Raw genomic sequence first — 27,552 nt, 5'->3', positions numbered from 1 at the left:
TTCAAATAATTATTCATTTTCTACAGGTGAATAAACTTACATAGTCAGTTAAACTTTTCTAATTTTAAAAATATGAAATGTCCGCTCTTTGTGAAACAGATATTTTTTGCTAAACTAGAACTTGTACGGCTTTTCGTGTATTCTGCTATTTAATAATTAATGAATGAATGAATGAATGTCTTATAATTTTAATCACCGCAAAGTATATATATTTTTTCATAGACGTCTGGAAAAATTGCAAAACCAAGATTAAAACTACACGCGAAAAGAATGATTTAAAAGTTATATAGTGCGGTACAGAAATAAAACAAAATCCACTTCTAATCTCAGATTTGCTATAACCATCTTATCAATCGGCCCATATCTCAAAACGTATCAGCTAAACAATAAATAATCTGAATTATTTGCCATTTTTTAGGCCATTTTAAAGTAATACAGCCAATTTACAAGTTAAAAAACAAGGATTTCTGTCTCCCGATGCGCTCTTAAGGTTATTATGATAAGAGACTTCAGGGCTTAAAGAGAGATACATTGCTCTAATTACCATATCGTGATGAACTATTTAAGGCGTGGGTGGAAATACCGTGAGAGAATGAGAGTGAGAGAGAAAGAGGCGGGCTAGGGCCATAAAGCTGCTAAACTGATAACTGAAACCCATTGAAAAGCGAAAGAAAATATTGCCAAAATTGATAAGCCCTATCTTGGTATCATAAAATTATTCATATACATCGAGTTTCCGATTTCTGACCATTAGTCTCGTTTCAGCTCCCTAAAGTGTGGTATACATTAGCGCTTCTGTCGCTGAAATCGATCAATAATATAGAATATAATCTACGAATTGTGAACAAATCAAAGGCAATTTACTGTAGAATATGCTGACTAATGTGTTTAAAGCCATAAATGAGCAAGTGTGAGAATTGTGTACATATAATAAAAACTACAACGCACGGAAAAACATAAATGAAACGCAACATATTGATAATAACAACGAAAATTCGAAGTAACTCGCGAATTTCGATTTACCAATCATCCATACGTTGAAAAGGACTGTAAAATGTATATTCAAGTAAAAATATTAATATTCTTGCTGATTCTATGTGAATCACAGTTAACAATTTCTACTGCACAAACAATTGACGAGGAATCAAATGATTCCATTGAAATAACTGCTAACGAATCTGAAGATTGGCCAAATCATATTGGGCGCCATTTGAAAGAGAGCTATCGCTTGAAAGAGAGCTTATCTGCAGCTATTCAGAGTCTATCGCAGGATATCGACGATGAAATAGATAACACCGACAATCCGTTAGGTGAAACAAATCTTAAATCGCTGTTCGTTAAATACGACACTGACGATGGAAACACTTGCCTTTTGGACAGCATAAAGCAAGACATCTTGTGGTGGGTATATCCCAATGGTACACTAAGAACCACAAATGCCAGATTCTGTAAGTAAAATCATATAATATACATTTTTATAACCCAAAGAACACAGTAGCCAGAACTTTGTGAAAAAAGTTTTTATTTACAAATATAAGTTAACTATAAAAAGATAAATAAATAAAAAAAAAAACGTATTTCAGTCCGTATTAAAACTTACATAAGTCCCAACGATAAAAAAATAATTAAACTGAATAACTTCTTTATGTAATACTAAACTTAATTAACTTAAATGTTATTAAAAAAAAAAATATTCAGAAAATGTCTACACTTTTTTAGAACTTTCTTAAAATGTCAACCGAGTATCTCGTTGTCGGGCAGACTCTACAATATTTTTACAATATTGCTTACAATAAGTGTTAACAATGCCACATTTCGTTTGTTTAAATAAGACTTATTTTAAACTTCTGAGTCTTCATCACAATGTCCTCTTGATATCAACGAATTTCGTGCTTGGATGCTGCGACTTCTGGACAGGTCTTGACATGCTGTAACAGCAAACGCGGCTTGTCAAATACTTGCGGGCACTTGGCACATTTGTAGCACATGTCGGTCTCCGAATGTCTGTCGGCATGTATTCCCAGGCTCTGGAGTCTGGCGAAGCCCGTGAGACACAAAGCACATTGGTAGGGCTTCTCTCCGGTGTGGACGATGCTGTGCTTGGCCACTTCAGCGTTTCGTTTGAATCTCTTGGGACATTGGGGGCATTTGAAGGGTCGTTCATCGCTATGCGTATAACGGTGGTTGTTAAAGCGCCCATACATGGTAAAAGTTCTGGGGCAATGTGGGCATTGGAATGGACGATCTCGATCTTTGTGTGTCGACAAGTGCTTCCTTAGATCTTGGATACTCTCGCACTGTTTCTTACACGCATAGCATTCGTATGGTATCCCTGTAGTATGAGCATTCAAATGAGTCTTGTAGCCTCGTGTTGTGCGAAATAGTTTAGAGCACAACGGACATCTAAAGGAGCGTCCATCACGGGGCGGATCTGGTTCAAGTGGCCACTTGCAATTCTCGCAGAATTTCATTGAGCTCCTATTAGTTTTAATCGCCCTCAAATTTGTCGAGTTTGTTTCCTTTATTAGAGAACATTCTTCACTGTCCTCATCCTCATATTCATCCTCATCTTCAGTTGCATTTAGTGGATTATTCTGCATTCCAATCGGTTGCAATTGAGCACTTTCTGAAATGCACCATTGGCCAGTGCTAAGTCCATCTATGTTTGTCTTATGTTCATTTGCACTCAGCATATCCTTGAAATATTTCTGAGTTTGGTCTACTCTCTGTTTAAATTGAAATGCACTTTTTGCAGCCATAATGCAGGGTCCGCATATGTTTTGAGGCATGCCATCGTATGGCCTAAATGTGTGGCCAGTACAATAGTCCAGCAAAACCAAAAACATTGGCTCATCGTTGGGATGGTCCCGCTTAGCAAATATATTCTCCAACGAGCTGCAGTTCATGGCACACAGCCGGCAAACATTATCCATTTTTTATTTTTGTATTTTGATGGAGATGCGTAAAAAACATGTGTTGACCGTATCGACAATGAATGCTGAATGGATTTCGAACATCGATAAGCATCATGTTAATGCACATCGATAATAAATAGATGCTACATCGATATGCCCCCTTAGTGTTTAACGTTGATAATTATCGATTGCCGAGCATTTGAACTAACCTTTTGAAATACTATTCATTCTTACAGCCACACATAGGTATTTGGATCTTTCGCATGGCAATATATCAAAAGATCTGGATTTGTTGTTCAAATCGAAGTTTGGAGGAAGATTAAACTTTTCAAAAGTACAGGCCTTTTCGGCGGCATATAATAACTTAAATGCAGCGCCGTATATCACCTTGAGTTCAATGAAAGGTTCACTAAAGTATTTGTCACTACAAGGCAATCAGTTTTCGGCAATAAATGCGGATGCCGAAGGTGAGTAAAAAATGTTCTATATAATTTGGCGCACAAAGTAGATGCACAAAACACATACAGACTTATTTATAGGCGTTTTTGCAAAATTTCAGCTATTGAGAGATTCTTGCAAGACACTCAAATTAAACCAAACAATGAAATGCACAATAAATGCAGAGAAGAACTGCTTGCCAATGGTAACATTGATCTGTATGATCGAATGTGCTTACAACTAGAATACAACAAAGACACAGACACACCAAACACACAAGATTTCATTTATGAGGATCACATACGTAAACTACAGATAATGCACAGATTATTTGGCTACTCAAGTAAGACACGAAAAAATTCCAAAGCGTTCGAGCTTTATGCATTTCTTTATATATCTAAATAATAATCTATTTTTATTTATTCCATTTAGAGGAAAGCATTGCTTGGGCCAAGTTTCCAAATATGCCGCAACTCTTGGAGCTGGACGTCAGCAACTGCAGCATCGAGTATTTGACCAGAGAAGCTTTTCGCAATGTGACAAACTTACGGAAACTGTTTATTTCGAACAACAAGATCATGACATTGGAGGCCGATACCTTTTACCATATACAAGGACTACAGTATCTGGATCTATCCTTTACAAACGTATTGAACTACAATTACCAATTCTCGATGCCCACGCTCGAGGTTATATTGAACTTGGTTTATGGCTTAAAGATTTATCAGACTGTTTTTAAAATGCTACCAGAGCTGGTCTATCTTGATTTATCCCACTCGAAAATAACACGCAACAGTGCGGTGGCCTTTACACACCTGGGAAGTAAACTAAAGTACCTTAGCTTGTGTTATACATCTTTTCCCATGGTGAGCAATGGACTCTTCAAGAACACAGCACTCGAGGGACTCGACTTATCGGGAAATTCTTTCGTATCCTACAACATTGTGGACGATGCCTTCGACGGCATTGGGGATACACTGAAATGTCTGTACTTTGAGCACTCCAATCTTGGGGATTTAAGTTGGTCGAAACCGCTAAGAAATCTTCTAGTCCTTGGCCTGGCTGGCAACAACATCAATGCCTTGTCGAGCGATGTATTTGAGTCTCTGGTCAGCCTCAAGGTCCTCGATCTTAGTTCCAATCACATCGGCAACTGGTACAAGAGTGTGTTCCGGAATAATTCATCGTTGCGTGTGCTCAACTTGCGCAGTAACAACATCAACATGCTCTCCACCGAAATGCTTAAGGATTTCGAAAATCTAGAGTATCTCAGTCTGGGTGACAATAATTTCATTTGCAATTGCATGCTCCGCGAGGTCGTCGAGGTGGCTGCCAATAATAATAAGCAAGCCAATTGCTCCTATGAAGTACTCGAAGATTCAGCACGAGACCTGCTCTTCAATCGCACTAACTGGAGTCAATTGAGCAAACTTTTCTATAAGCAGTTTGAGCGCGATTTCTGGGATAGTCGTATCATTCCACTGCTCACGGACAGCTATAAGAACATCAAGGAATTTAAGCAACTAAACAAGATTAGAAAACTCCACTTTGTTACTTCGGATCTGAAAACCAGAACGTGCCCATCATCAACCACAAAGACCTTTAACGACACCTCGCTAAAATTTCAACTATTAGATTACGAGGCGACGAATTATTGGTGCTTCAATGAAACGGATCAGATACAAGTGGATCAGTTAAATTGCCAAGTTCGTGCAATGGCTGATCTGGAGTTACAAATCCACAACACCGTTATGATTATAACAGCCGTTATTGGCAGCATTTTGGGTGCTAGCATTCTGGGTTTCATCATTTATCTAAAACGTTGGCATATTCATTATTATTATGCATCGCTCAAGTCGGCGGCGCTTTTGTCGAGAGCCTCCAAAGAGTCACTGGATAAATTTCATCATCTTACAGAGCATGATCCTAATATGGTCTATGACATCTTCATTAGCTACTGCCAGAATGATCGTCCTTGGGTGCTTGAAGAATTACTGCCGAATGTGGAAAAGTCTGGTGATATCTCGATTTGCCTACACGAGCGTGATTTTCAGGTTTGTTATTAAATTGAGTGAATAATATATACACTTCATACTTGAAATATTGTATATTTTCATATCTTCACAGATTGGCGTCACTATTCTCGATAACATTATCTCGTGCATGGATCGTTCACGCTCTCTAATGTTGCTGATATCATCAAAGTTCTTGCTCAGCCACTGGTGTCAGTTTGAAATGTATTTGGCTCAACATCGGTAAGATTCCAATAAGAGATCAAATCAGTCTCCAAATATTTTATATATATGTTTTTGCAGCATATTTGAGGTAAGCAAGGAACACTTGATACTTGTCTTTTTGGAGGATATACCGCGCAGAAAACGACCAAAGACACTGCAATATTTAATGGACATCAAAACTTACATTAAGTGGCCAAGCAAAGCAGGCAAACAACCATCAACGGAGGAACGCAAATTGTTTTGGAAACGCTTAAGAAAGTCCCTGGAATATATTGGTATTGGCACAAAAGATTCTAAGGCCTAGAACGCCAAAAGGCTGCAGAGCTCTTCTAGTCAGATTTTTCTTAAGTACCTGATATATGTATGATACATGTATAAAAATAAAACAAAAATAATTGAATTCTAATATTGCATATTCAAATAGCTGTTAGAAGATATTCCCAATGTATTTATCGATAACTTATATTTATAAGTTGTGAGTTATCGAACGCAGTGTGACGACACGTATATCGATTAAAGCTGTTTCCACACAGCTGTTTTGGCTTTAATTCGAGTTAATTGGATTCGTTGTTTTGTTTACGTCCCCGTTTGACCAGTTTCCGTGCAGAATTTCACATGTCGCGATAGCATGTTCGACTTGGCAAACGTCTTTCGGCACTTGGAGCACATGTACACCTGCTTTGAAGAATGCAGATGATCGGCATGCACTCGCAAATCGTATATTCTGCCAAAGCTCTTGTTGCATTCCGAACACTGATAAAGCTTTAGTCCGGTGTGCACGATACTGTGTTTGGTCACATCGTGGTTGCGCTTAAACGTCTTTGGGCAATATGGGCATTGAAATGGGCGGTCCTCATTATGAGCATAACTGTGCTTCTTGAGCAGACACAAATGTGTAAATGCCTTGGGGCAATGTGGACACTTGTGGAGTCGTTCGCCCATGTGCGTCACCAAATGTTTCCTTAGTTTCTGAATGGTCCAAAATCTGAGAGGGCAGGAAGTACATCTATATGGCAGCTCCTCGGAGTGCGTGAGTTTGTAGTGTCTGTAGCCGCTGTGTGGCAGCTGCTCGGCGTGCGTGCGTTTGTGGAGTCTGTAGTCGTGATCTGTGGGAAACCATCTGCAGCAAATGGCACAAAAAATGGAGCGTTTTTTGTGATTGGATTGACGCTTTGGGTAGCATTTTCTTTCCACTATTCTTTCTCCACTATTTTCTGAGCTATCGCTGTCATCGGACTCCGCTTTGAGATGAACTTCTAATGTTTGGCCCACATCTGATTTTAAGTGCACTTCGCCTATGGCGCTTTCTGGCACACACCAGCTGTTTTCTACTGTTCTCTCTCCACTGCTCTCTAGGCTGTCATCGGTCTCCGCTTTGAACTGAACTTCCAATGTTTGGTCTACATCTGATTTTAAGTGCACTTCGCCTATGGCGCTTTCTGGCACACACCAGCTGTTTTCTACTGTTCTCTCTCCACTGCTCTCTAGGCTGTCATCGGTCTCCGCTTTGAACTGAACTTCCAATGTTTGGTCTACATCTGATTTTAAGTGCACTTCGCCTATGGCGCTGTCTGTCATACACCAGCTGCCTGTGGTGAGTTCATTGATGTCAGGTTTGCGGTCGGTTTGACCAAGAAGATCCTTGAAATAGTTTTGGCTTTCTTCGCATTTCAGCTTAAATTGATATGCACTTTTAACAGCTAATACACAGTTTTCACATATGTTTTGGGGTAATGCATCGGATGCATTGATTTCACAGTCTGTACAGCTTTCCAGCATATGTATGAGCGGAGGTTCATTGTCCAACTGATCACGAACAGCAAATATATGCTGAAGAGTGTCCGCGTACATTGTACAAAATCGACAAACTTCATCCATTTCACAGATTTTATTTGTTTTGTTTTGTTAATATTATTAATCGATTGAGCATATGATTATTTTATCGAAGTATGGCAGCGAATAAATATCGAAAGCCAACGAATGCGAGTCAACTTCAACGATAGACTGACATACCAATTACATATCGATAAGTGCGACAGCTGTTGCTGAATATTTTTGGCGCCAATATTGTCAGTACCACAACAGATAGAGAACAACGCGAACATGGATTTTAATTTAAAGAAACGCGCACGCCATGATGTCAAAGTAGAAGTGGTTAGCTTGGAATCCAAATTTCCGCACAATGTGATGATATATCATTTCCCGCCCACGGAGGATGTGCACATTGATGAATTCGAAGATCTCGCCCTGGAGCGTCTGCGTCTATTGCGTGTCTTCGATCGCGCCACAACGAAGGGTCTTCGTATGATGTCCGATGACTGGAAGGAATACGTAAACGCTGAATTGACCAGAGATGGATTACGCGGCTATTTGCGCATGTGCAGCAGCCACAGTGGCGGCATCAAACAGGAAGCGGATCTGCAGATGCGTCGACGAGATTATCTGTCACACTTTATATTGCGCTTGGCCTACTGTCGATCGGAGGACTTGCTGCGCTGGTTTGTGGCACGTGAAATGGAGTTCTTCAAGTACAAGTTCGCCGCATTGAGCACCGCTGAGATTAAACAATTTCTGGAAGAGAACAGCTTTCACATACAACCGCTGACCGAGGCCCAGAAGGACGAGGTGAAGGATGGTCTGTACGAGAGTACGGTGGGTCAAAGTGTGGCCAAGATCGAACTGCTCGAATTCTACAAGGTGCCCTTCACACAAGTGCTGGACTTGGTGCGAACGCGTCGCTGCTATCTGAAGGCGGGTTATGCCTATGTGAACACACACGATCTGGTCTCGATTGTGGCTGCCCGGCAGTTGGAAGAGATTGAGCGTGGCATGCAAGCAGCCAAGGCTTTCATCAACGATGTGGAGGCCGATGAACGCATTTCCCGCATGCTGAAATCCTTGCACAACTCGTACACCGGCAAGGACTACACGGTATGCAAGGATGCATCTGTGCCCATCGAATCGCTGGATCAGCTCTCCAAGACATCGATGCCGCTGTGCATGCGCATGTGCCACGATCACATACGCAGCCAGCATCACATTAAGCATGGCGGTCGGATGCAGTACGGTCTCTTCTTGAAGGGCATTGGCGTTAGTCTTGAGGATTCGTTGCGCTTTTGGCGTGAGGAGTTCACCAAGAAAATGGATGTGGATAAGTTTGCCCGCAGCTATGAGTACAACATTCATCATAACTATGGCAAGAAGGGTTCCATGGTCAACTACACACCCTACTCCTGCATGAAGATTATCAAGGAGATGGCAGCGCCAGGAGATTGCCACGGCTGCCCCTACAAATCGCTAGATCCGCCTACAGTCAAGGCGAAACTGGCCGCCTACGGCCTCTCGCCCGGTGCCATCGAGGAGGTCATGTTCTTTGTGACTCGAGGACACTATCAATTCGCCTGCGGCAAATACTTTATGCTCACACACAATTCCAACGTGGAGCCGACCATCAATCATCCCAATAGCTACTTCGAGGAAAGCCAAATACTCATGGGTAATAGACAAAAGTCAACTCGTACTCCAGGTCCTGTTCAGCCGACAAACAAAAGAGCGGGCATCCGAGGAGCTGCAAATAGATCCATGCTCAATGGTGACGATGATGATGAGCTGTGGCGCATTGCTGAATCCCAGGAGAAGGCGTACCTCAGTCAAAAGGGCATCGCCGAGGCCTTCGACGATGATCTAGATCTAACACAAATTACTGAATAAATGTACCGTTAACTTTATAATCTATAATATATATAACTTTCTAACTTTAATATGAGCTTGTTAATTTCGTGAATGGGAATTGGTCATTTTTATCTGCAGCCTCCAGATGCTTACAGGAAAAATGTGTAATTCTCCCGAGTCTATGCTAAAACAAATATCATTTCATGGTATGCATTTCATGCAACTTCTGCGGCGTAAAGAATACAGCCTCGTAGCTGATAAGGTTTAGACCGAGGATTGATAATCAGTAAGTCCGAACAAACATCTATATCAATAATAATAATTTAATGTAACTTCAATCTAACTTAAACACTTAGTTTTATCGCACACAAAATGTTTTGGTGCTAAGATGGTGTCCGCTTTGCCAAACGGACTCCAGCCATTGACGTCAACATAGTAAATTCCTCTCGCTTTACGATTGATTAGATAGCCCATTGTAGATGTGTTTTCAGAGATGCACTTGCGTCGCTTCAGCGCCGTCCATGAGTCACATTTCATGCCCAGAAAACTGCGTTGATACTCTGGATACACGCTCTCGGCAAAGTATTCGACGGCTCGGGTATGGGAGCAGCCAATTGTCAGACAACCTGGTTTAATGGGATGTGCACCGCCTGGATAGAAATCAATATCACCCAAAGGATCACGTTTGGCCAAAATGCCACAATTTGTGTGTATCACATCCACTAAGCTGGCATCGCCTTTTTGTAGCCCAGGCAGCGCCTTCTCGTAGCGAAAGCAAGGTTTGGCAGGATCGAGTCCTGTTATCCGTGACACTAAATGGCCGGAGAGCTTCTTGAATGTGCGCCCCGCAGTTCCCATGATGTGTGCACCCAAGGAATGCCCTAAACATACAAAATAGAATTAGTATTTGACATCAAAGCCAAGGGCATCACAATTCACCTATTAAATGTATGTCCATCCAGGGCATCGCCTTGATCAAATGCTGCAATCCCATGGCCACCTGCTCGCCTATCAGATCCGTGTTCAAGGCGGACCATTTATACAGCGTATCCACATAGTAGGCGGCATCCACAATCTGCAAAAGAATTGTTAAAGGTGCTGCGATATTTCAAAGAAAGAATTTCCTTAATACCACAAAGTTAACGCCAGGTCGGCACATAAAAGCCTTGGAAATCATTGCTATAGCGCTGGAATCGTTGACTGTGTTTGTCCAGCCAGTGGCCAGAATTACCAATTTACGATTCTGGCGAAATTTGGGATGCATCCACAGCTTTTCAGCCTCCAGCAAGGGAACAGAATAGTTGAGACAAGGCGTCATGTATTGGAAGTGCATCTTGGTTATATCTGGCGTTATTTGCGGAGGAACGCCAGTCATAAACAGAGTTGAGGAACCTACAAATATATATTTCTATTTAATTTCCACTTCATCAATCAACAAGTTCTCTACATCCATACACAAAGTGTCAATGACTGTGGCGGCAACTTCAAGTGGCAATGCGGTGAATAAATTCATCTTCATGGTGAGTATATCCATAAAAGCGTAAGGCATTCCCTGCCACCAATCCGTACTCGAGTTTTTGGCATCTATACACAAAGCTAAACACATCAAAACTATGAGTTGATTTCTTAAATTCGAATTTAAGCGCATGTTTAAAAGAGTTTGCGACGCGGCTGAAGTTAAACTGTTTCCGCGTTTTACTCGAATACTCCGCTTACATTCAGCATTTTGCAAAACGGTGTCGAACTTTTCTTAAAAACCCATTGTTTGCATTGTTGCAAAAAAAAAGAGCACATATGTTTCGGCGCGCTTAGTTTATTTTACCTAAATCTAGTAAATGTCATTGCCACCAGATGTGTCATATTTAACGACGTTCTGCCCAAACATAAACAAGTAGTTTATATTAATAAATAGTAACTGTAGATCAAAAAGCGAAAACATTAAAAATTACATGCAATGAGTGATTTACAATTTTGGCATTCTTCTTAATCTTGGGTTAGAGCCAAATTATTAAGATTTTTAAAACACATGTTCTTATTTGAAATAAAATTAAGTATTAATTCTCATTTGCTCTGTTTTGCTATGGAATTGTATCTCTAATACATTTGTTACATAAAATTCTAAAACAAAAATATAATCTTGAAAAAAGTTTTCCGAAAATATGTAAGACATTGCGGATACGTATTATTTATGATATCAATGATAATTTTATGCATATCTTGGGCAGAACGACTGTAACATTATTACAAAAACTTATTTAAATTGTACAACATTAGATTACAAAATCTAATCTTAAGCTTACTTATTCAATTGGCAATACGGCATTTTTTTCACGTGCCGTAAATTTTGCAGATATCCTCGTATTGTACGTTGTCTACAATGCGTCCTTTCAATGGACCATGTAGGATCTCTATGCTGACGCAATACTTGCGTTCATCCAGTTTCTTCAACAATGCTTCAGAGCCACGATAAGCTCCATTAACAACCAGAATTTCCTTATCTAAAGCGGGAATCACAGTTTCCAGATGTGCCTAAAATGTAAAACGAACAATTATAAATTGGAATTGGGCAACTATTTACTTTTACCTACCTGATCGACTTTTAGCTTGTCGCCTGTATCCAGAAACTTGATCTTGGCGCGGTATTTATCAATGACTTCCTGGACAACAGCCTTTTGTTTGTAGAACTTGTCGCCCATCGAACTGGATATGAATTTAACTACAATATTTGGATGCAGCCAGTAATCTTTACGATTGGCACGCTCCTTTTTCTTTTCCTCCAACTTGATAATCTCATCCAATGCAGATCTGCTGCTGCTCTCTGCGGGCATTGACTTGGGTTTCTTGAACACTTTTTCATCGACGTCGTTGCTGGAACGTTTTGTGACTAGCGCTGATTTACCTAGGATCGAATCTGGTTGGAATTTCTTCTCCAATCGTATGTCCAGCTTTAATGGCTGCTCTTCCTCGCGTTTTAATTCCGTATACTTTTCCTGTGGTTCACCGTCTTCTTCATCTTTCTTAGCCTTCTTGATCTGCTTCTCAATGAACTCCGTCATGCGTTCCTCGTCATCCTTTTCCATCTTCTCCTTGCGCTCAGCCTTTGCCTGGCGTTCCATGGCCTCTGGGCTGCGATCAATGTATGTGACGAACCAACCCTTTTCCGTCTCATCGGCCACCACCTGACCAGTGCGTCCGAGCCATTTTACGTAGTCCGAGAGCGTCAGCCATCGTGTGGCATTCATATGCACGTGCTCCTTATGCGCAATATATTCCTGGTAGATTTTATTGGCGTTTGTACGCTTGGTGCCAAAGCGACGACGGAGCAGTTCCATGTAACCATCGGAGAACTCCTTGGAGAAGTTATGCAGAAATTTGCCAGGCGAGTCCGCAAACAGCAACAGTTGCCTCTGATGAGACTCGCTCATCGTGTGACACTTGAAGCCGTTCTCATCACGGCACTGTTTTTCGCACATCTGACAGTACCAGCGCAACTTCTGAAGGCCCTTCGCCTTCATTTTGTTGGCAAGGTACTTTGGAGTACCAGCTTCAGCGCGACCCATTGTTAATGTTTATATCTTTGTGCGAATTTCGTGAATTTTACGTTTGTTTGGCTTGGTGGTGAACAGCTGTCGACAGCAATAGGAAAATCGATTACACTCACACACACCAAGTATCGAAAATCTGACAGTATTAAATTATCGGTATAGTAGTTGATAGTCGATATTGTTTTCGCACCGCTATCGATATTGCGATAACTCGTCTGCCTAATAAGCATAACGGACATTTAAAATCGTCATTTTATATTTTCAAAAATGTCAGTCATAATCATGAAATTTGTTTATAAAAAAGATAGATCGAAGGGTTTGTAGAATATGTGCTTATTTAATTTGAATTAATTTAAATGTTTGTTTTTTATAATATTATATATACTATTAGCATTATCAGTAAGAATTTCTGAACTAATTAAACTCTTTTACGCCTGATTGGAAATTCTGCATAAATGTATACATCAATTACTAGATTGTTATAAATCTGGAAATTACTAACAACTAACCAGTTAATTGTATTATAAATTGTTTATATTATTCTCTCATACTTATTGTTGTAACTGAGTATCACTCAAGGGGCTGTAAGCAGCTGTTCTGCAAAACCTTTGTCTTATCTACAATATGTTCAGACTGAATTGATGATAGGCCCATTAAAAGCGGTGATAAGCGATTCGATTTTAAATTTAAATACGAAACCATGTTATGTAAGTAATGAAGCTCAGGATTCATTGACATCTGTTTCAAGTAAATGAATAAAGGTGACCCAACCGTGAGAAGAGAGAGTGCGTGAGAGAGCAGAAAAGAAAAGAAAATGGTATGCGCTTCGAATAGTAATTGAGTGTAAAAAGAAAACAAGTGTTTACTATCATAAATGTTAAGTAGTTTTGATAAGGTTCACCCTAGAAATGTCTGGTGTACCCGCACGAAGTGCTCATAGACATGCAGATATGACAGTGTATGTGTGCATTTGTGTGTGTGAATTAATTTACAACTCTTAAATGAACAACATTTAATACCCACATCACACAGCTCGACGGCGAAAACACTTTTCATTCCAATTTCATCAGCTGGACACGACACACAAATACGAGTATCGTGAAATGGCGAGTGATAATAGATCGATTGTCGATGGACTGCGGGAAAGGTTAATGGACGATTGGCAAATACTGCAGAACATCTTTAATCTTGTACAGCAAAAGGAATCAGTCTGTGCCGATCCTGCTTTATGGTCGCAAGAAAAATTAATCGAATTCAAGCAACCCAATGAACTAAAGGTGAGTGGCCCTCTCATTCCTCCGCATCCCCACAAAGTCTAGACAACGCGTCAAATCGTCTGTGACAGCACCCAGATAAGCCAACACTAGAAGAGTTTATTATGCAGCTCTATGATCCGGTTACTGTAATCTCTAGACGTATATGTCGATTTGTTTCCAGCATAGCATTCCACATTGTGGTGATACATTATCATACCGGCTCTATAAGGTGACCGAGTAAACTTTACCGCCGATAGCAAAAGGGAATTCCTTTTCTTTCAATCTTAATATGTAAGCAATTAAATCCATCTGTTTATTTAGTTGTTCTTTTTGTTTAACACCCAGATATCCAGAGTTTATGAACTAGTTTTCAATTTTGCAAATTCATCAAAATACTTATTGCAAGCGTGAATTCGTAGTTAGACGCTAAATAAATGCTGAGAAAAAAGGAACAACATTGTAACTGGTTTGGGAGAATTTCATCACAATGTGATGATAAATAAAGGAACTATATTAATGATAATATAATTAGTTTCAAATTTTGCCAATTCATCAAAATAGTCTATATTCTTTTGTTTTTGGTATTTGTCCTTTATTAACACCTTTAAGTGTATGAAGTTGTTTAAAATTTTGCTAATTCATCAAAATACAAATACTTATTGCAGACGTGATTGCTTAGTTAGAAACAAGAAAAAATGCTAAAAATAAAAAAGAAAATATTTAAGCTGCTTTTTGAGAATTTCATCACAATCTGATAATAATTGTTGAGTAAGGAATGATAAAACAGCTAGTATAAAATTTTGCCTATTCATCGAAATAGAAATACTTAAATCAAGCGTGATTTCATAATTAGACACTCTAAAAATAAAATGAACAATATTTTAATTAGTGTGTGACAATTTCACCACAATTGGATATCTTGAATGCCTGTTATGAAGTTAAATTTTTTGAGAAAAAATATTAATTAATATGTATATATTATATATGTCTATTGAACATGTGTGCTTAATTGAGAATTGCATTGACTATAAATTTCCCATTGATTATAAATACAGCAACTGCTTGACCTGTCAATCAACGAAGAGGAAACGCACACTTTGTCTGAGATTGAGCAGATATGCCAGAAGGTTATCAAGTATTCCCTAAAGACTTGTCATGGCCGCTTTCACAATCAGCTCTTTGGCCAAATGGATCCCTTTGGCTTGGCGGGAGCATGGCTCACCGAGGCCTTAAACAGCAGCACGTAATGTCCTCTTTCTAAAACCATTTCTATATACACTCTAATACTAAGTCCTTTTCCAGTTACACCTTTGAGGTGGCACCTGTTTTTAGCTTGATTGAAACGGAAGTCATTAAAACGGTTTGCCGTTTAGCTGGTTACACCAATGGCGATGGCATCTTTGCGCCTGGTGGCTCCTCTTCCAATATGTATGGCCTAGTCCTGGCACGCTACAAGCGCTATCCTGATGTCAAGAGCACCGGCATGTTTGGTCTGCGTCCACTGGCCATCTTCACCTCTGAGGACTCGCATTACAGCGTAAAGAAAGCCGCTCATTGGCTGGGCTTTGGGGCCGACAACTGCATTGCTGTGTTAACCAACGACAAGGGGCAAATGTCTCTCACTGACTTGGAGCTGAAGATCCAAGAAGCCAAGTCACGCGGCTCTGAGCCATTCTTCATCAATGCCACAGCTGGCACCACGGTCCTGGGCGCCTTTGATGACATTGCTGGCCTGGCAGACACTGCAGAGCGTCATGGCATCTGGTTGCATGTTGATGCCTGTCTGGGTGGCTCGGCGTTGCTGGCGCACAAATATCGCTCCCTGTTAGCGGGTCTGGAACGCGCCGATTCCTTTGCCTGGAATCCGCACAAGACGCTTGGTGTCCCATTGCAGTGCTCGTTGTTCCTCACTCGTGAATCGGATTTGCTGACACGCTGCAACAGCATCGAGGTCAACTATCTGTTTCAGCAGGACAAGTTCTATGACGTCTCCTACGACTCGGGCAACAAGAGTGTCCAATGCGGCCGCAAAATCGATTCCTTCAAGTTCTGGCTGATGTTGAAGGCTCGTGGTTATGCACAATACGGACATTTGGTTGATCATGCCATTGATATGTCCCGTTTGCTGGAGCAGAAGCTGCGCGAACGTCCGGATCGCTTTAGGTTGGTGCTGGATAAACACGAATACTCTAATGTGTCCTTTTGGTACATTCCCAAGGCGTTGCGCGTAAGCAGAAAAGAAGAAACTCCCGAATGGTGGACGCGCTTATATACGGTAAAAGATCGTTTTATTTATTTCATCAAATCAAAATTATATATTCCTTTATATCCCTAAAAAGGTTGCTCCAAAGATCAAGGAGCAGATGGCATACAGCGGCACATTGATGGTTGGATATACTCCTCTAAGCAGTCGCAAGCTCGGCAATTTCTTCCGCATGGTCTTGACGTGTTTCCCCGTTTTGGAAGCAAGCGAATTAGATTTTATATTAGATGAAATTGAGCGTCTGGGAGAACTTTGCGAATATTAATTAGAGAATTAAAGATAGTACATGTGAATGTCTCATATTTAGTCATACAATAAAAGTAAAAATGCTGCTATTTTGTTTCACGTAAAACGGCTTCCGTCGTATATTTTGTTGCTTTCTCTTGATTTAACATTTGTATATTCTTTTTTGTTTTAATTTTTTAATGATATATGTGGGGAAAATTAATTGGATTTTTGCAATTTATAATTTTTTATTCGCCAACAACGTTAAAATGGAAGAAGGATTGTGTGCACTTTTTAAGGTGTTTTCTCTTTTCTCTTGCTTTAATAATATTATTAAAATATTCTATTTGCTCTCTTCAATTCTCTTGTTTTTTGTTTTTGTATATGATTTAACAGAACAGTTTGATTTGAAATTTTGCGTTCGATTGCTGATTTTACAACTGTGCAAATTATCTAGTAGTCATCCAAATCGAAGCAGTCGTTGTCCAATTCATCAAGTTGCATACTCTGGAAATCCACTTTGTAGCGCAAGCAACCTGTGAAAATAAATGATAATATTGAATATAACGGTTGACAACGGGAATAAGAACTTTTACAAATAATAATTAATTATATAAAGCAAAAAGGCATAAATGAAATAAGTGTGAAATAAAAAAAATTAAGCAGATAACGAATAGCACAACACATAAATGGTATACAATAACGAGTTCTAGGTATTGTAATTGATAATTATAATTGGTGGAATATTACTGGCGTTATCGAGGCTGGATCAACCAATCAATCAATTTTTTCTTTTTGTAGTGTGAAGTTTCCAATCCGAATTGTCGGTTCTGCAGCCGTGTGGGGGGCGTTTCAGTGCATCGTAATCTAATCTATAATTCGGAATACCCCCGAAAAATAATCGGTATTTTGTAGTTTACGTTATCGGGATGTGTATATTATTAATTCATTTTATTCAGGTTTTGTTTGTTCATCTATTATTATTACGCATTTTTGTTTTAATTGTTGTTTTTGGTTTTCGTTTGTGTGTATGTACTTAGAATGTGTTTCGCTTTGAATTTGTGTGTGAAATGCAAACAAAGAAATTGCCTATGTAAATATTTTAAATGCCTGTCAGATACGAGTATATATCTGCATAATGCCACAGAGTTTCGGTTCGATCTATTATTTTATTTTATTTGTTAATTATTTTTAACGAGAATCATAAAGGTCAGCAGAGCAGGTCGACAGTTGAAATCTTTAATTTTAACTTTTACGCTGTCGTCTCATTCAATTTGTTGTAAATACATTTGTTTTTTTCTTCAATTTATTTGCATTTTGTTTTTTTTTTTGGTGTTGCGCGAATTATATTTAAATATCAGTAAATATATATATATATATATTTTTATGTTTGTATCTAAAAGCATTTCTGCTATACGCATATATATACATGAGTATATTTAAACGTAAGTGTATGTATATGGCTTTGATTTCTTATCTATGACTCTCTCTCGGACGCATCTAATTAAAGTTTTTGTAGTTCAAGGATACACAACAGGTTTGTTCTAAATTCCAATTCCGTGGGAATCGAAATGGATTGCTGTCCAGAGTACTGACTTTATTTATAGTTGTTCCTTTTTTTTTTTTTTTTTTTTGGTTGTTTGTTTATTTTTTGTCTACTGTTTCTGAACACTGAATACAAAGTCGATTTCCGTAAAACCGGAACAGCTTTCAATTTCGCATTCACACTCTCGAAAGACAATTGAGAATTAGGAACACGCCTGATTTGGATCGTTTCATAATTTATTGGAATGCAACCAAATGTGAACATTGGGGGACTAAAAGTAAGTAGAGTATTCATCTTAAAGTGGTATATCTTATTAAGAAAATCGCATTAAAAACACTGAAAATCAATTCAGATCTGTTCCCAATTTTGCTTGAAATCTAAATGTGGGATAAATTTAAAATTGGTTTATATTCCAAATATGCAAATTGGAACAGCACTAAAATCGAATCTAGTCAATGAAATACGAAACGATATGGAGTGGGGGAGATCTATTTTATGTATATAATAAACTGCTAAGTTGAAATTTGTTTAAAACCTTTGCGGCAAGTAAATTGGTTCTTATCAATTTTTGAACAATTTATGGCGATTCACAGGAAATTAATTGATGAAATGTTAACGAATATCAAAACGAAGAATTGTGTATTGAGATCCGAAAATCTATGCAGTGCGAATGCTTTTTCTTTAAGTTTTTCTTTTGTTTCATTTTGCTTTCTGTTTTTGTTTGTTTTTGCAGTGTTATTGTTTAATAATCATCGAGATCAACATCCTCCAGCGGTTCATCGGCTTGAAGCGATTGGAAATCTACTTTATAGCGCAAAATGCCTATACATACATATAGAATTTTAATAAATATATTTATAAGATGGTTATGCACAAGGAGCGACGTCAAGTGGACCAAGTTACATTTAGAGTTTACGTTTAAAAGCAGCATGAAGGAAGAGGAATGTAAACAGTAAAGATACGTAATTAATTTTGTAGCTTACACTCGCACTATATACAATTAGTTGTTAAATGTTTATAATAATTGTGTGCTTACCGCCAATGCCACCGAAACCTCGCACAAACTGGCTGCCCTCCTGAGATTTGTCCGTAATGATCTCCAGGGTAGCGCCAAACATTTTGTAGTTGTTCGCCAGCCATTCCAAGAGCGGTTGAGACTCGATTAATTCCATTTCAACTCCGCTCTGCAAGTGAATGTATATTTAAAAGTAAGCAGTAAATGCTTCGCTTGCGATATGGATTACCTCCTTGTCCGTGAAGTGAGACTTATCTTTCTCCTGCTCGGGCGTCAAATGTAATACTGTCGTTGACGTCGAGTTGGCATGATTCTTCAGTACATAGCGTTGTATATCCAGATTTTCCCAGCAAATCAACGTTTCCACTGAGCCCAATTCCAAGGCTCGCAGAGTATCCTCAACGCCGAAACAATATTTGCCAGTATCCTGCAAGAAATTTTATGTCATTCGTTGTTCGTTGTTGCCACTTCACAATTTAGCGACTTACCTGAGAAATTTCATCAAAGTAGCGACCAATAAGTTTCTTTTCCTGTATGAACTTTACATTCTGCAACGATTCGGCGGCTAATTCGATGGCCTGATTGAAACCGTTCTCTCCGCCATAAGATACATCCACTAGTTTGATAACTTTTGTTTGTAGACGCTGTGGATTGAAAAAGAATGCCATTAGAGATGATATGATAGATAATCGAATCTATGGTTGACCAGATTGCTGGGACACTTACGGGATCAAACATGTCGGATTGACTGAGCTCAGTTTTGAAGTCTGCACTACCAGCCAAAATGAGACCAGCAATGTTTGGCTTGTCGTTCGTAATGAAGAGCTGTGTGGCCACCTCAGCCACCTTGCGCACATAATTGTGCCGCTTCTCCATACGCAGACGAGCGAAACGAAGCGCAGACTGACCACCACGTCCGTGCTTCTTCGGCAGATCCACAGTGAATTTGTGCAGCACCTCGCGTGTATTGCCCTGGAGGGTGCCGAAGAGAGCGCCGTTACCGTCCATCACAATGAAGCCGAACTTATTGTCATCGGCCAGCAGGGCAGTGAGTGCCTCCGTATGGAACTTGTTGTCGCACAGATACAATGACGTATTGATGGGCTTGAAGGGTTCAAAATCAATGTTCACCTTCTTCTCCTTACCCTCCTCTGTGACAATTGTGCCGCAATAAATGACCAAACCATTGGGAGGCACTGCAAAGTGGTAATCAAGTGTAAATTAACAAAATGATCAATTTTTGGGTATTTGCAAATGCAAACGTACCTTTGGTATATAACTTAAGTCTGTGCTGTACCGATGTGATAGCGCCCAGGACGGAAAGGCGATTCACACGCGACTTAATGTTGGAGGCCGTACCAAATTCATCGGCCAACATTTTGCTGACGCGAGAGATTTGATCTTTAGGCGGAATAATCAGTGAAATCATGCTGGTGCCATTGCTGCAATAAACATCATTAAGAAATAAATTTTGTTAATATAAATAAACTGTCGGCACTTAAGTCTCAACAAATTTGAGTAGACCGATTAACGATTCATAATTATCGCAAGTCGTTAGACAAACAAATCGAGTTTAACTGTAACAGTAACGTAAACAACACGCAACCTGACCCGAAACCCGCCTCAGGTGGCTACGAATCACTGTGAATGGCAAATTGCAGCAAAGTACACAGTGTATACGATTTGTTATGGTTCACACATACCAAATTTGACCTTTTTACAGAAGCGAGATAATAATTCCATACAGGACAGTTGAGAGTGCGTATTCATTGAGAGCAAGAGAGAATGCTTGTGAAATGGGCACACATTTTCTACACACACGTATGTAAATGTAACCGTATTTTTCATAACAGCACAGCGTGGAAAGGAGTTCCATTGTTAAAACAGCAAAGAATTGCAGCAATGTCTTTGGCGAAATGTATGTGTGTGTTGCCAACAAAGCATTAGCATTGGCTTCACGCATTACTCACTACTCTGTTTGGTTGCGTCTGGTTTGAACTGATAAAAACCCGACGAAAACGTGTTGTGCTCTCTCACAGTGCAAAATAAAAAAGAGAGCACAAAACAACGAAGAGCGCACAGCTGAGAGTGACATACATGAATGTGTGTATGTGTGTACTATATGTGTGTTTGTGAGAGCGTGTGGGGCAACGCCATAGCAAATACCATGGTGCCTGTGTGCTTTTTGTTTTGTTACCAACGACAGCAACGAGCCACGCACATTATTTGAATCGAAGTGGTTTAAACCAAATCGCTGACATTTGCAACTAATTCAAACGAGAAATGACAGGCGTAAAAACAGCAAACGCATAAGCAATCTGTAATCTTTGGCTCGAAGTAAATGCACCTACATACATACATACATATGTACATATGCTTTTGGCACATTAAGTGCGCTAATTGATGGCCAACATAAAGCAACAAGGGCTGAGTGCAATATACTCTGTAACTCACTCCATTGCCACAAATTTGTGTTGTACAGCGACGGCGCGCTACAAAATCTGCCCCCATCTCCCTCACCAATGTTTCGTGTGTACAAACGAAATGAAATTTTCCCCCAAAACAAGGGAAACAAATTGACAAAATAAATGCGTTATACGATGTTATACAGTGGTTCACAGCTTATTTCAACCACCACCAACCGACAACTTTGAGTTAGTGTACTGGCCAAACTAAAAGAGGTATTAACTTTATTTAAACGCAGGATTTTAGTTTAATGTTTTAATATACAAGATACTTTTTCATTTATCCTCTAATTTTTTGTTTACTATATAAAATTATTGAAAAACAAAAAAAAGCCAAAAAAAAGTACCACAGCTTATTTCAACCAGCAACTTTGCAGCTGTGCGAAGATCAGTTTCCTAGGAAAATAACTGGTCTTTATGGATCTATTGCTTTGTGTATAGTATTTTCAATACATAGAAGTTCGATTTTCGACATTTTAAGCTTTAGATCTCGAAATACACGCGTATTTTACAAAATGGGTCCGTGAACCACAATTGAGAAGGAAAATGACGTCATAGCTCCTTTAAAGAATGGATTTTCCCGTCCAAAAATTTATGAATTGCTGCATCTGAGTGTTTCGACTGTGCAAATAATCATTTCATTGATTTTTTCGGGAATGTATAGTGCATGAGAAGGGCAAAAATGTACCCAATGCATTTTTTAATGAGACCGACGCGTGTTATATTGTCCGGAAAATCGGGAAAATCCAAAATTTTCGCCACCAAAATTGGCCAGTGTTATAGAGGAGGAATTGAGTAAGGAGTGCCACCCAGAATCAATTCGAGAATACTGCGGGAAAGTAACTTTAATGACAGTATAAGGCGCAAGAAACCGTTTATAAGGCGCGCGAATCAAAAGGCTCCTTTGAAATTTGTCAAGGAGCATGTGGGAAAGGATAAAAACTTTTGGAACTTAATCATATTTGTGGACGAGTCCAAAATCAACATTTTTGGCTTGGTTGGAGCTCCATATGTCGGTCAGAATCCAAATTCCGGGCTTCAAAAGATAAATTTAAAGCCTACAGTCACGCATTACGGTGGTAGCGTCGTGGTTTGGGCCTGTATGTCCACAGCCGTAGTCGGAAAACTCAATTTTATTGACGCGACCATTGACTAGACTCAATACCTAGAGGTACTGAATGTCAATTTGATCCAAAGTGCAGATAAACTGGGCATTAAGGATGATTTCCGTTTCTACCAAGACAATGACCCTTGGCTTAAGGCAGGAATTGGCCAAGATTGGCTAATGTGCAACTGTCGTCATGTCATGAAACCATCAGCTCAGTAACCTGACATAAATGTTGTGAACAATTTTTGGGCCATTTTGGACCAGAACATCGGAAAAAGGCCAATTTCCAACAAATCTAACCTTAAAACGGCTTTAGTGGAAGAATGGGACAAAATAGGCCCTATATCACAAAAAAATTGGTGGAATCTATTCCAAACTGTCTGGAAGGAGCTAATAACCAAGAAAAAGGTCATACGAAATTCTAAATACACAGTTTAACATATTTATATTTAGTTATTTTCAGCTGGTTGAAATAAGCTGTGGTACTTTTTTTTTGGCATTTTTTGTTTTTCAATAATTTTATATAGTAAACAAAAAATTAGAGGATAAATGAAAAAGTATCTTGTATATTAAAACATTAAACTAAAATCCTGCGTTTAAATAAAGTTAATACCTCTTTTAGTTTGGCCAGTACACTAACTCAAAGTTGTCGGTTGGTGGTGGTTGAAATAAGCTGTGAACCACTGTATGTATATATAATAATTTTACTCACCCACGTGCCATTTCCAGGCTTTTGATCAGCTTCTTTATTTTCCATATTTCGACATTGCGATCAGCAGACGTTTCCTCGCCAGACATCTTTGCTTATTTATTGCTATTTATTTTCACAGGGGGGACCCTTTGTGCAAATTGGGGTTTTTGTAGTACGACGACACTGAGACGACGACGGCAGCTCTCGTTTAACATGCACTGCCAGAGGAGGAGGAGGGGAAATGGAAATGTAACGAAGTTCTTTTTTCTTATATATATATTTTACGATTTAGGATTATTGATATATATTTATTTGTATTATTCTTTGTTTTTGGCTTTTGATTTTGTGTTTTTGTTGTATTCACATTCACGTTCTTCCTTTTAACGTGGTTGGCGATGAATACACTACAAAAAAGTAATTACATACAAAACATAAATATGTGTATATGTAAATGTTGTGTATGTGAGTAAAATTAAAGAAAGCGCTGTGACGAAAAAGCAACAGCAATTCGCTTGGCTATTAAATGAGAAAGAAAGTCGTGGCTGTTGTAAATTTTGGAAAATAGCACAAAACGAAAGAGCAACTGTTTACGATGTTTTCAATTCGGAACAGCAAATAAAAGATATTTCAAACTTGAGTTGAAAATCAAACATATTATTTCACTTTACACTTAAGCAAGAGCGAGAGAGAATGAGCAAAAATGAGAGTTGAAGAATGAACGCGAGCGAGAGTGAAAGACCAGCGGGAGCGGGGCTCCAAAGGTGACGTCGACACAAAAATCATTTCGCAAGCACATACAAATTGCCAAATATAACCAAATTTTTGTATTATTCGAGACAGTACACTTTGTCAATGATTTTGGTGCAATGATTTTCTATATTCTAATGAGTTTTGAACACTTTTTATCGATTTATAAAACTTTTACGTACAACGTGCGCACAAAACCCACTCGGATCTAGTGTGACCGAATGTTAAAAAGAGCAATTTACTAGAAGCGGAGAAACATCGACAGCACTATCGATGTATCTCTTATTTTGGACATCGATTTGTTAATGGCAAACATAGATTTTGATAAAGTTAATAAATTAATTTGTTATTAAATACATTTTATATTAGAATGAATTCTGATTTTTTTTAAGAAATTAAGAAATTACCAGTAGCAAATTTTTATTACGGCATTCAAGTGTTCTCACTGAAATTAGTACTGAATTTTTTTTTCAAATAAGTGAATATACCAAATAATAAATACTTATGGTATTTTTCAGAACAACTTTTTTTCGGGGAAAGAAAATATCGATATATCGGCACTTCTGAAGTTGTAAAATAAAATTTTACCTTGGGGCTTGCTCGATAGCAAACTCAGCAAAACTTTTGCTGAACAAATTTAGTATTGCCGCTGTCGTTTTATTAATGTTCTGAATTCTCAAAATAATTACATATAATGAATTTTAGTAACGAAATCGATAGCGTCAAAAAGACGCTTATTGAAAACGCGAATTTGATGAGGACATTCGAAAATAGTAAGATACAAGTTAAGTTTGAAAATATTTTGCCGTTTGTAACTTTTCTTGTTTTTTCTTGTTAATGAAGGCAGCAAAGAAAAAAACCGTGATATAATAAAGAAGTTCAATGATGAAATCGAAAAAAACGCCTGGAGATGGGAGAAGCATTAATTGGACTAAAAGCAAGACAAAAACGTTTGGATACTGCTTTGCGTAAAATTAAAAACGAAAGCCATACGTTGGAAGAATTCGAAGCGAAATATAAGGAATTTCAAAAAACCGAAGACGAAAAATGCATAACCGTTAAAATGTTGTCAGAGTTCGCCGATTTTAGACAAGAAATGTTGAATTGTCCAAGCACTTCCAATGCCGATGATGTTACAGAAGCATTGGAACAAAGGATTCACACTTATAAAGCCCAGCAGGGTGAAGAGGTTACTAATGATGACAATTAATGAACATCAGCATTTAGTTGAAAACAAAATAATGTATTTAAACATGCGCGCCTGTTATGGTATTAAAAATAAAATATATGCCGCTAAATGATTATCTCTTCGTGCTCGCACATGTGAAAAGACCAATTTTTTAATTGTGGGGTTTAACATGGGACAACTGTAACACATGAAATAAACTAAAAAAAAAACCCGAGAAAATTTGAATTTTTTGGTGATGTGGAACCTGAAATAGATTTAACAATTACTCTTTCACAAAATAATCGAAAAATCCTTGCTATCGATTTTTTTGATTGTTACAGTGAATGGCAATTGAAGAAGAAGAAACCCAAAAATGAATTTGGAATTGCTAGGTAAGTTTTGCGCTTTTATTTAATGGAAAGCTATTTATAATGTACTTAATAACAAGAGTCCTTCGGCCAAAACTACCCCGAGGAGTTCGATGGCTCCCTGGATTGCATATCCCTGGCCGTGACCTGCGCCTTCAACAAATACGGCACTTTGTTGGCCGTAGGCTGCAACGATGGCCGGATTGTTATTTGGGATTTCCTAACGCGCGGCATTGCCAAAATAATATCAGCACATGTTCATCCTGTCTGCAGTCTCAGTTGGACGAGAAATGGCCATAAGGTGATGCAGCTACTTCTTAACCATCTTATCGCAGTAAACTCCAATTCTAATTCCCATTCTAGCTACTTTCGGCATCAACAGACAATAATGTTTGCATTTGGGATGTGCTGACCGGCGAACTGGAGCATAAATATCGCTTTCCCTCACCGGTACTCAAGGTGCAATTTGATCCACGCAACGATACTAGACTGTTGGTCTGTCCTATGCGTTATGCCGCCGTGCTGGTCAAAATTGGCGGCTCACATCGATGTCTTCCCCTGGATTCTGATGTACGATAAACTTAAAGTGATCTATTTTTTTTTTTTTTTGTTTGCTAATAATCTTAATTTGCATTTTCTTGACAGGGAGATCTCAATATAGTGGCGTCATTTGATCGGCGTGGCAAACACATTTACACTGGCAATGCCAAGGGCAAGATTCTAGTGCTGGACGTGGAGACATTTGAAGTGGTTGCCAGTTTTCGCATTATCGTTGGCACTTCAAGTGCAACGGCAGTCAAAAGCATTGAATTTGCCAGGCGAGGAGAGTAGGTGACTTACACAAAACATAATGTGCAACATCTTAAACGATTTTTTGTTCATTTAGTGCCTTCCTTATAAATACCTCCGATCGTGTGATCCGCGTCTATGACTCAAAGGAGATCATTGCGCTTGGCAAGGATGGTGAGCCGGAGCCCATACAAAAGTTGCAGGATTTGGTCAACAAGTAAGTTTACAATCTCACGTTATTCGTCCTCACTCATTCAATTAATGATCAATGATACTTTGCAGAACAACGTGGAAAAAATGCTGTTTCTCTGGAGACGGAGAATACATTTGTGCAGGCAGCGCACGGCAACATGCGCTCTACATTTGGGAAAAATCCATTGGCAATCTTGTCAAGATTCTGCACGGTACAAAGGGAGAGCTGCTGCTAGATGTTGTCTGGCATCCGGTGCGTCCTATTATAGCCAGTATTAGTTCAGGCTTGGTTTCGATTTGGGCACAAAATCAAGTGGAAAACTGGTCGGCATTTGCGCCCGACTTCAAAGAGCTGGACGAGAATGTGGAATACGAGGAGCGTGAATCTGAATTTGATATTGCGGATGAAGACAAATCAGTGGACTTGAATGCCGATGCGCAACAGGACGAGGAGATCGAAGTTGATGTACAAAAAGTGGAACCCGTAGCAGCATTTTGCTCTTCTGACGAGGAGGGCGAAGATGAGAATGCTTTGCAATTCTTACCCATGGCACCAGAGGTGGAAGATCCCGAGGATTGGTCGGCGCAAGATAATCTCGAGCCCAATGCAAATTTGTTGGGCAACGAGTCGCGTGATTATGAAGATGATATTATGGCCACCAAGCGAAGACGCTTGCAGCACTATGATGTCAGTTTGCCTGACGCGCCCACCGATGGTAAGTGACTGAAACGCTCAACTGGCAATCGTAGAGTAATTTTTGTTTTCCACAGAAACTCACCCGCTCATCTCTAGCAAAGCCAGCAAAGACAAACAACAGCCAATTGGTGGCAAAAAGGCAGCGGGCCGAGCCAAGAAATGAGCTTGGCTAGCTGGCGTCGCTTCAATTATTTTTATTAATTACAATTTAAGTT

General features: G+C 39.2%; 8 protein-coding genes across 10 annotated transcripts; 4 read left to right on the top strand and 4 right to left on the bottom strand.

The window, feature by feature from the left end:
* The first annotated feature begins 233 nt into the window (after positions 1-233).
* On the top strand, positions 234-5,894 carry LOC117569024 (toll-like receptor 4). Of its 2 annotated transcripts, XM_034250013.2 has the most exons (7): positions 235-704; positions 766-1,448; positions 3,152-3,382; positions 3,475-3,696; positions 3,786-5,407; positions 5,481-5,608; positions 5,669-5,894. In XM_034250013.2, exons 2-7 carry the CDS (start codon positions 1,055-1,057, stop codon positions 5,892-5,894), a joined length of 2,823 nt encoding a protein of 940 aa, XP_034105904.1. In that variant the 5' UTR covers positions 235-704; positions 766-1,054. The 2 variants fall into 2 exon arrangements, with proteins under 2 accessions (XP_034105905.1, XP_034105904.1); XM_034250014.2 differs by lacking the exon at positions 3,475-3,696 and having other exon boundaries at positions 234-704.
* A 91-nt stretch (positions 5,895-5,985) lies between these two features.
* On the bottom strand, positions 5,986-7,518 carry LOC117569027 (zinc finger and SCAN domain-containing protein 22-like). The gene has a single exon (XM_052005947.1). The coding sequence runs from the start codon at positions 7,466-7,468 to the stop codon at positions 6,167-6,169; it is 1,302 nt and encodes a 433-aa protein (XP_051861907.1). The 5' UTR covers positions 7,469-7,518; the 3' UTR covers positions 5,986-6,166.
* A 24-nt stretch (positions 7,519-7,542) lies between these two features.
* Positions 7,543-9,337, top strand: LOC117569025 (DNA primase large subunit). Its single transcript, XM_034250015.2, has one exon. The coding sequence runs from the start codon at positions 7,694-7,696 to the stop codon at positions 9,299-9,301; it is 1,608 nt and encodes a 535-aa protein (XP_034105906.1). The 5' UTR covers positions 7,543-7,693; the 3' UTR covers positions 9,302-9,337.
* Positions 9,338-9,573: 236 nt separating this feature from the next.
* Positions 9,574-10,953, bottom strand: LOC117570652 (vitellogenin-1). The gene is made up of 4 exons (XM_034252423.2): positions 10,718-10,953; positions 10,395-10,654; positions 10,202-10,337; positions 9,574-10,143 (listed from the first exon to the last, which is right to left on the bottom strand). The coding sequence occupies exons 1-4, from the start codon at positions 10,908-10,910 to the stop codon at positions 9,602-9,604; spliced, it is 1,131 nt and encodes a 376-aa protein (XP_034108314.2). The 5' UTR covers positions 10,911-10,953; the 3' UTR covers positions 9,574-9,601.
* A 421-nt stretch (positions 10,954-11,374) lies between these two features.
* Positions 11,375-12,846, bottom strand: LOC117570651 (DNA/RNA-binding protein KIN17). The gene is made up of 2 exons (XM_034252422.2): positions 11,851-12,846; positions 11,375-11,791 (listed from the first exon to the last, which is right to left on the bottom strand). The coding sequence occupies exons 1-2, from the start codon at positions 12,820-12,822 to the stop codon at positions 11,591-11,593; spliced, it is 1,173 nt and encodes a 390-aa protein (XP_034108313.1). The 5' UTR covers positions 12,823-12,846; the 3' UTR covers positions 11,375-11,590.
* Positions 12,847-13,850: 1,004 nt separating this feature from the next.
* Positions 13,851-16,694, top strand: LOC117571271 (cysteine sulfinic acid decarboxylase). Its single transcript, XM_034253333.2, has 4 exons — positions 13,851-14,084; positions 15,119-15,306; positions 15,366-16,338; positions 16,403-16,694. Exons 1-4 carry the CDS (start codon positions 13,911-13,913, stop codon positions 16,589-16,591), a joined length of 1,524 nt encoding a protein of 507 aa, XP_034109224.1. The 5' UTR covers positions 13,851-13,910; the 3' UTR covers positions 16,592-16,694.
* Positions 16,662-24,399, bottom strand: LOC117571274 (eukaryotic peptide chain release factor subunit 1). 2 transcript variants are annotated; one of them, XM_034253337.2, is made up of 8 exons: positions 24,306-24,397; positions 23,398-23,594; positions 20,379-20,554; positions 19,839-20,308; positions 19,601-19,756; positions 19,342-19,539; positions 19,134-19,281; positions 16,662-17,087 (listed from the first exon to the last, which is right to left on the bottom strand). In XM_034253337.2, the coding sequence occupies exons 2-8, from the start codon at positions 23,481-23,483 to the stop codon at positions 17,005-17,007; spliced, it is 1,317 nt and encodes a 438-aa protein (XP_034109228.1). In that variant the 5' UTR covers positions 23,484-23,594; positions 24,306-24,397; the 3' UTR covers positions 16,662-17,004. The 2 variants fall into 2 exon arrangements, with proteins under 2 accessions (XP_034109228.1, XP_034109229.1); XM_034253338.2 differs by lacking the exon at positions 16,662-17,087 and adding an exon at positions 18,166-18,919 and having other exon boundaries at positions 24,306-24,399.
* Positions 24,400-25,570: 1,171 nt separating this feature from the next.
* Positions 25,571-27,548, top strand: LOC117571272 (retinoblastoma-binding protein 5 homolog). The gene is made up of 7 exons (XM_034253334.2): positions 25,571-25,683; positions 25,740-25,960; positions 26,023-26,229; positions 26,305-26,486; positions 26,546-26,665; positions 26,731-27,356; positions 27,412-27,548. Exons 1-7 carry the CDS (start codon positions 25,665-25,667, stop codon positions 27,498-27,500), a joined length of 1,464 nt encoding a protein of 487 aa, XP_034109225.1. The 5' UTR covers positions 25,571-25,664; the 3' UTR covers positions 27,501-27,548.
* Positions 27,549-27,552: the final 4 nt, after the last annotated feature.

Source organism: Drosophila albomicans, chromosome 3, assembly GCF_009650485.2.
Source record: "Drosophila albomicans strain 15112-1751.03 chromosome 3, ASM965048v2, whole genome shotgun sequence".
Classification (NCBI taxonomy): Eukaryota; Metazoa; Arthropoda; class Insecta; order Diptera; family Drosophilidae; genus Drosophila; species Drosophila albomicans.
Note: the sequence above shows the minus strand (reverse complement) of the source record. Positions and strands in the feature narration are given on the sequence as shown.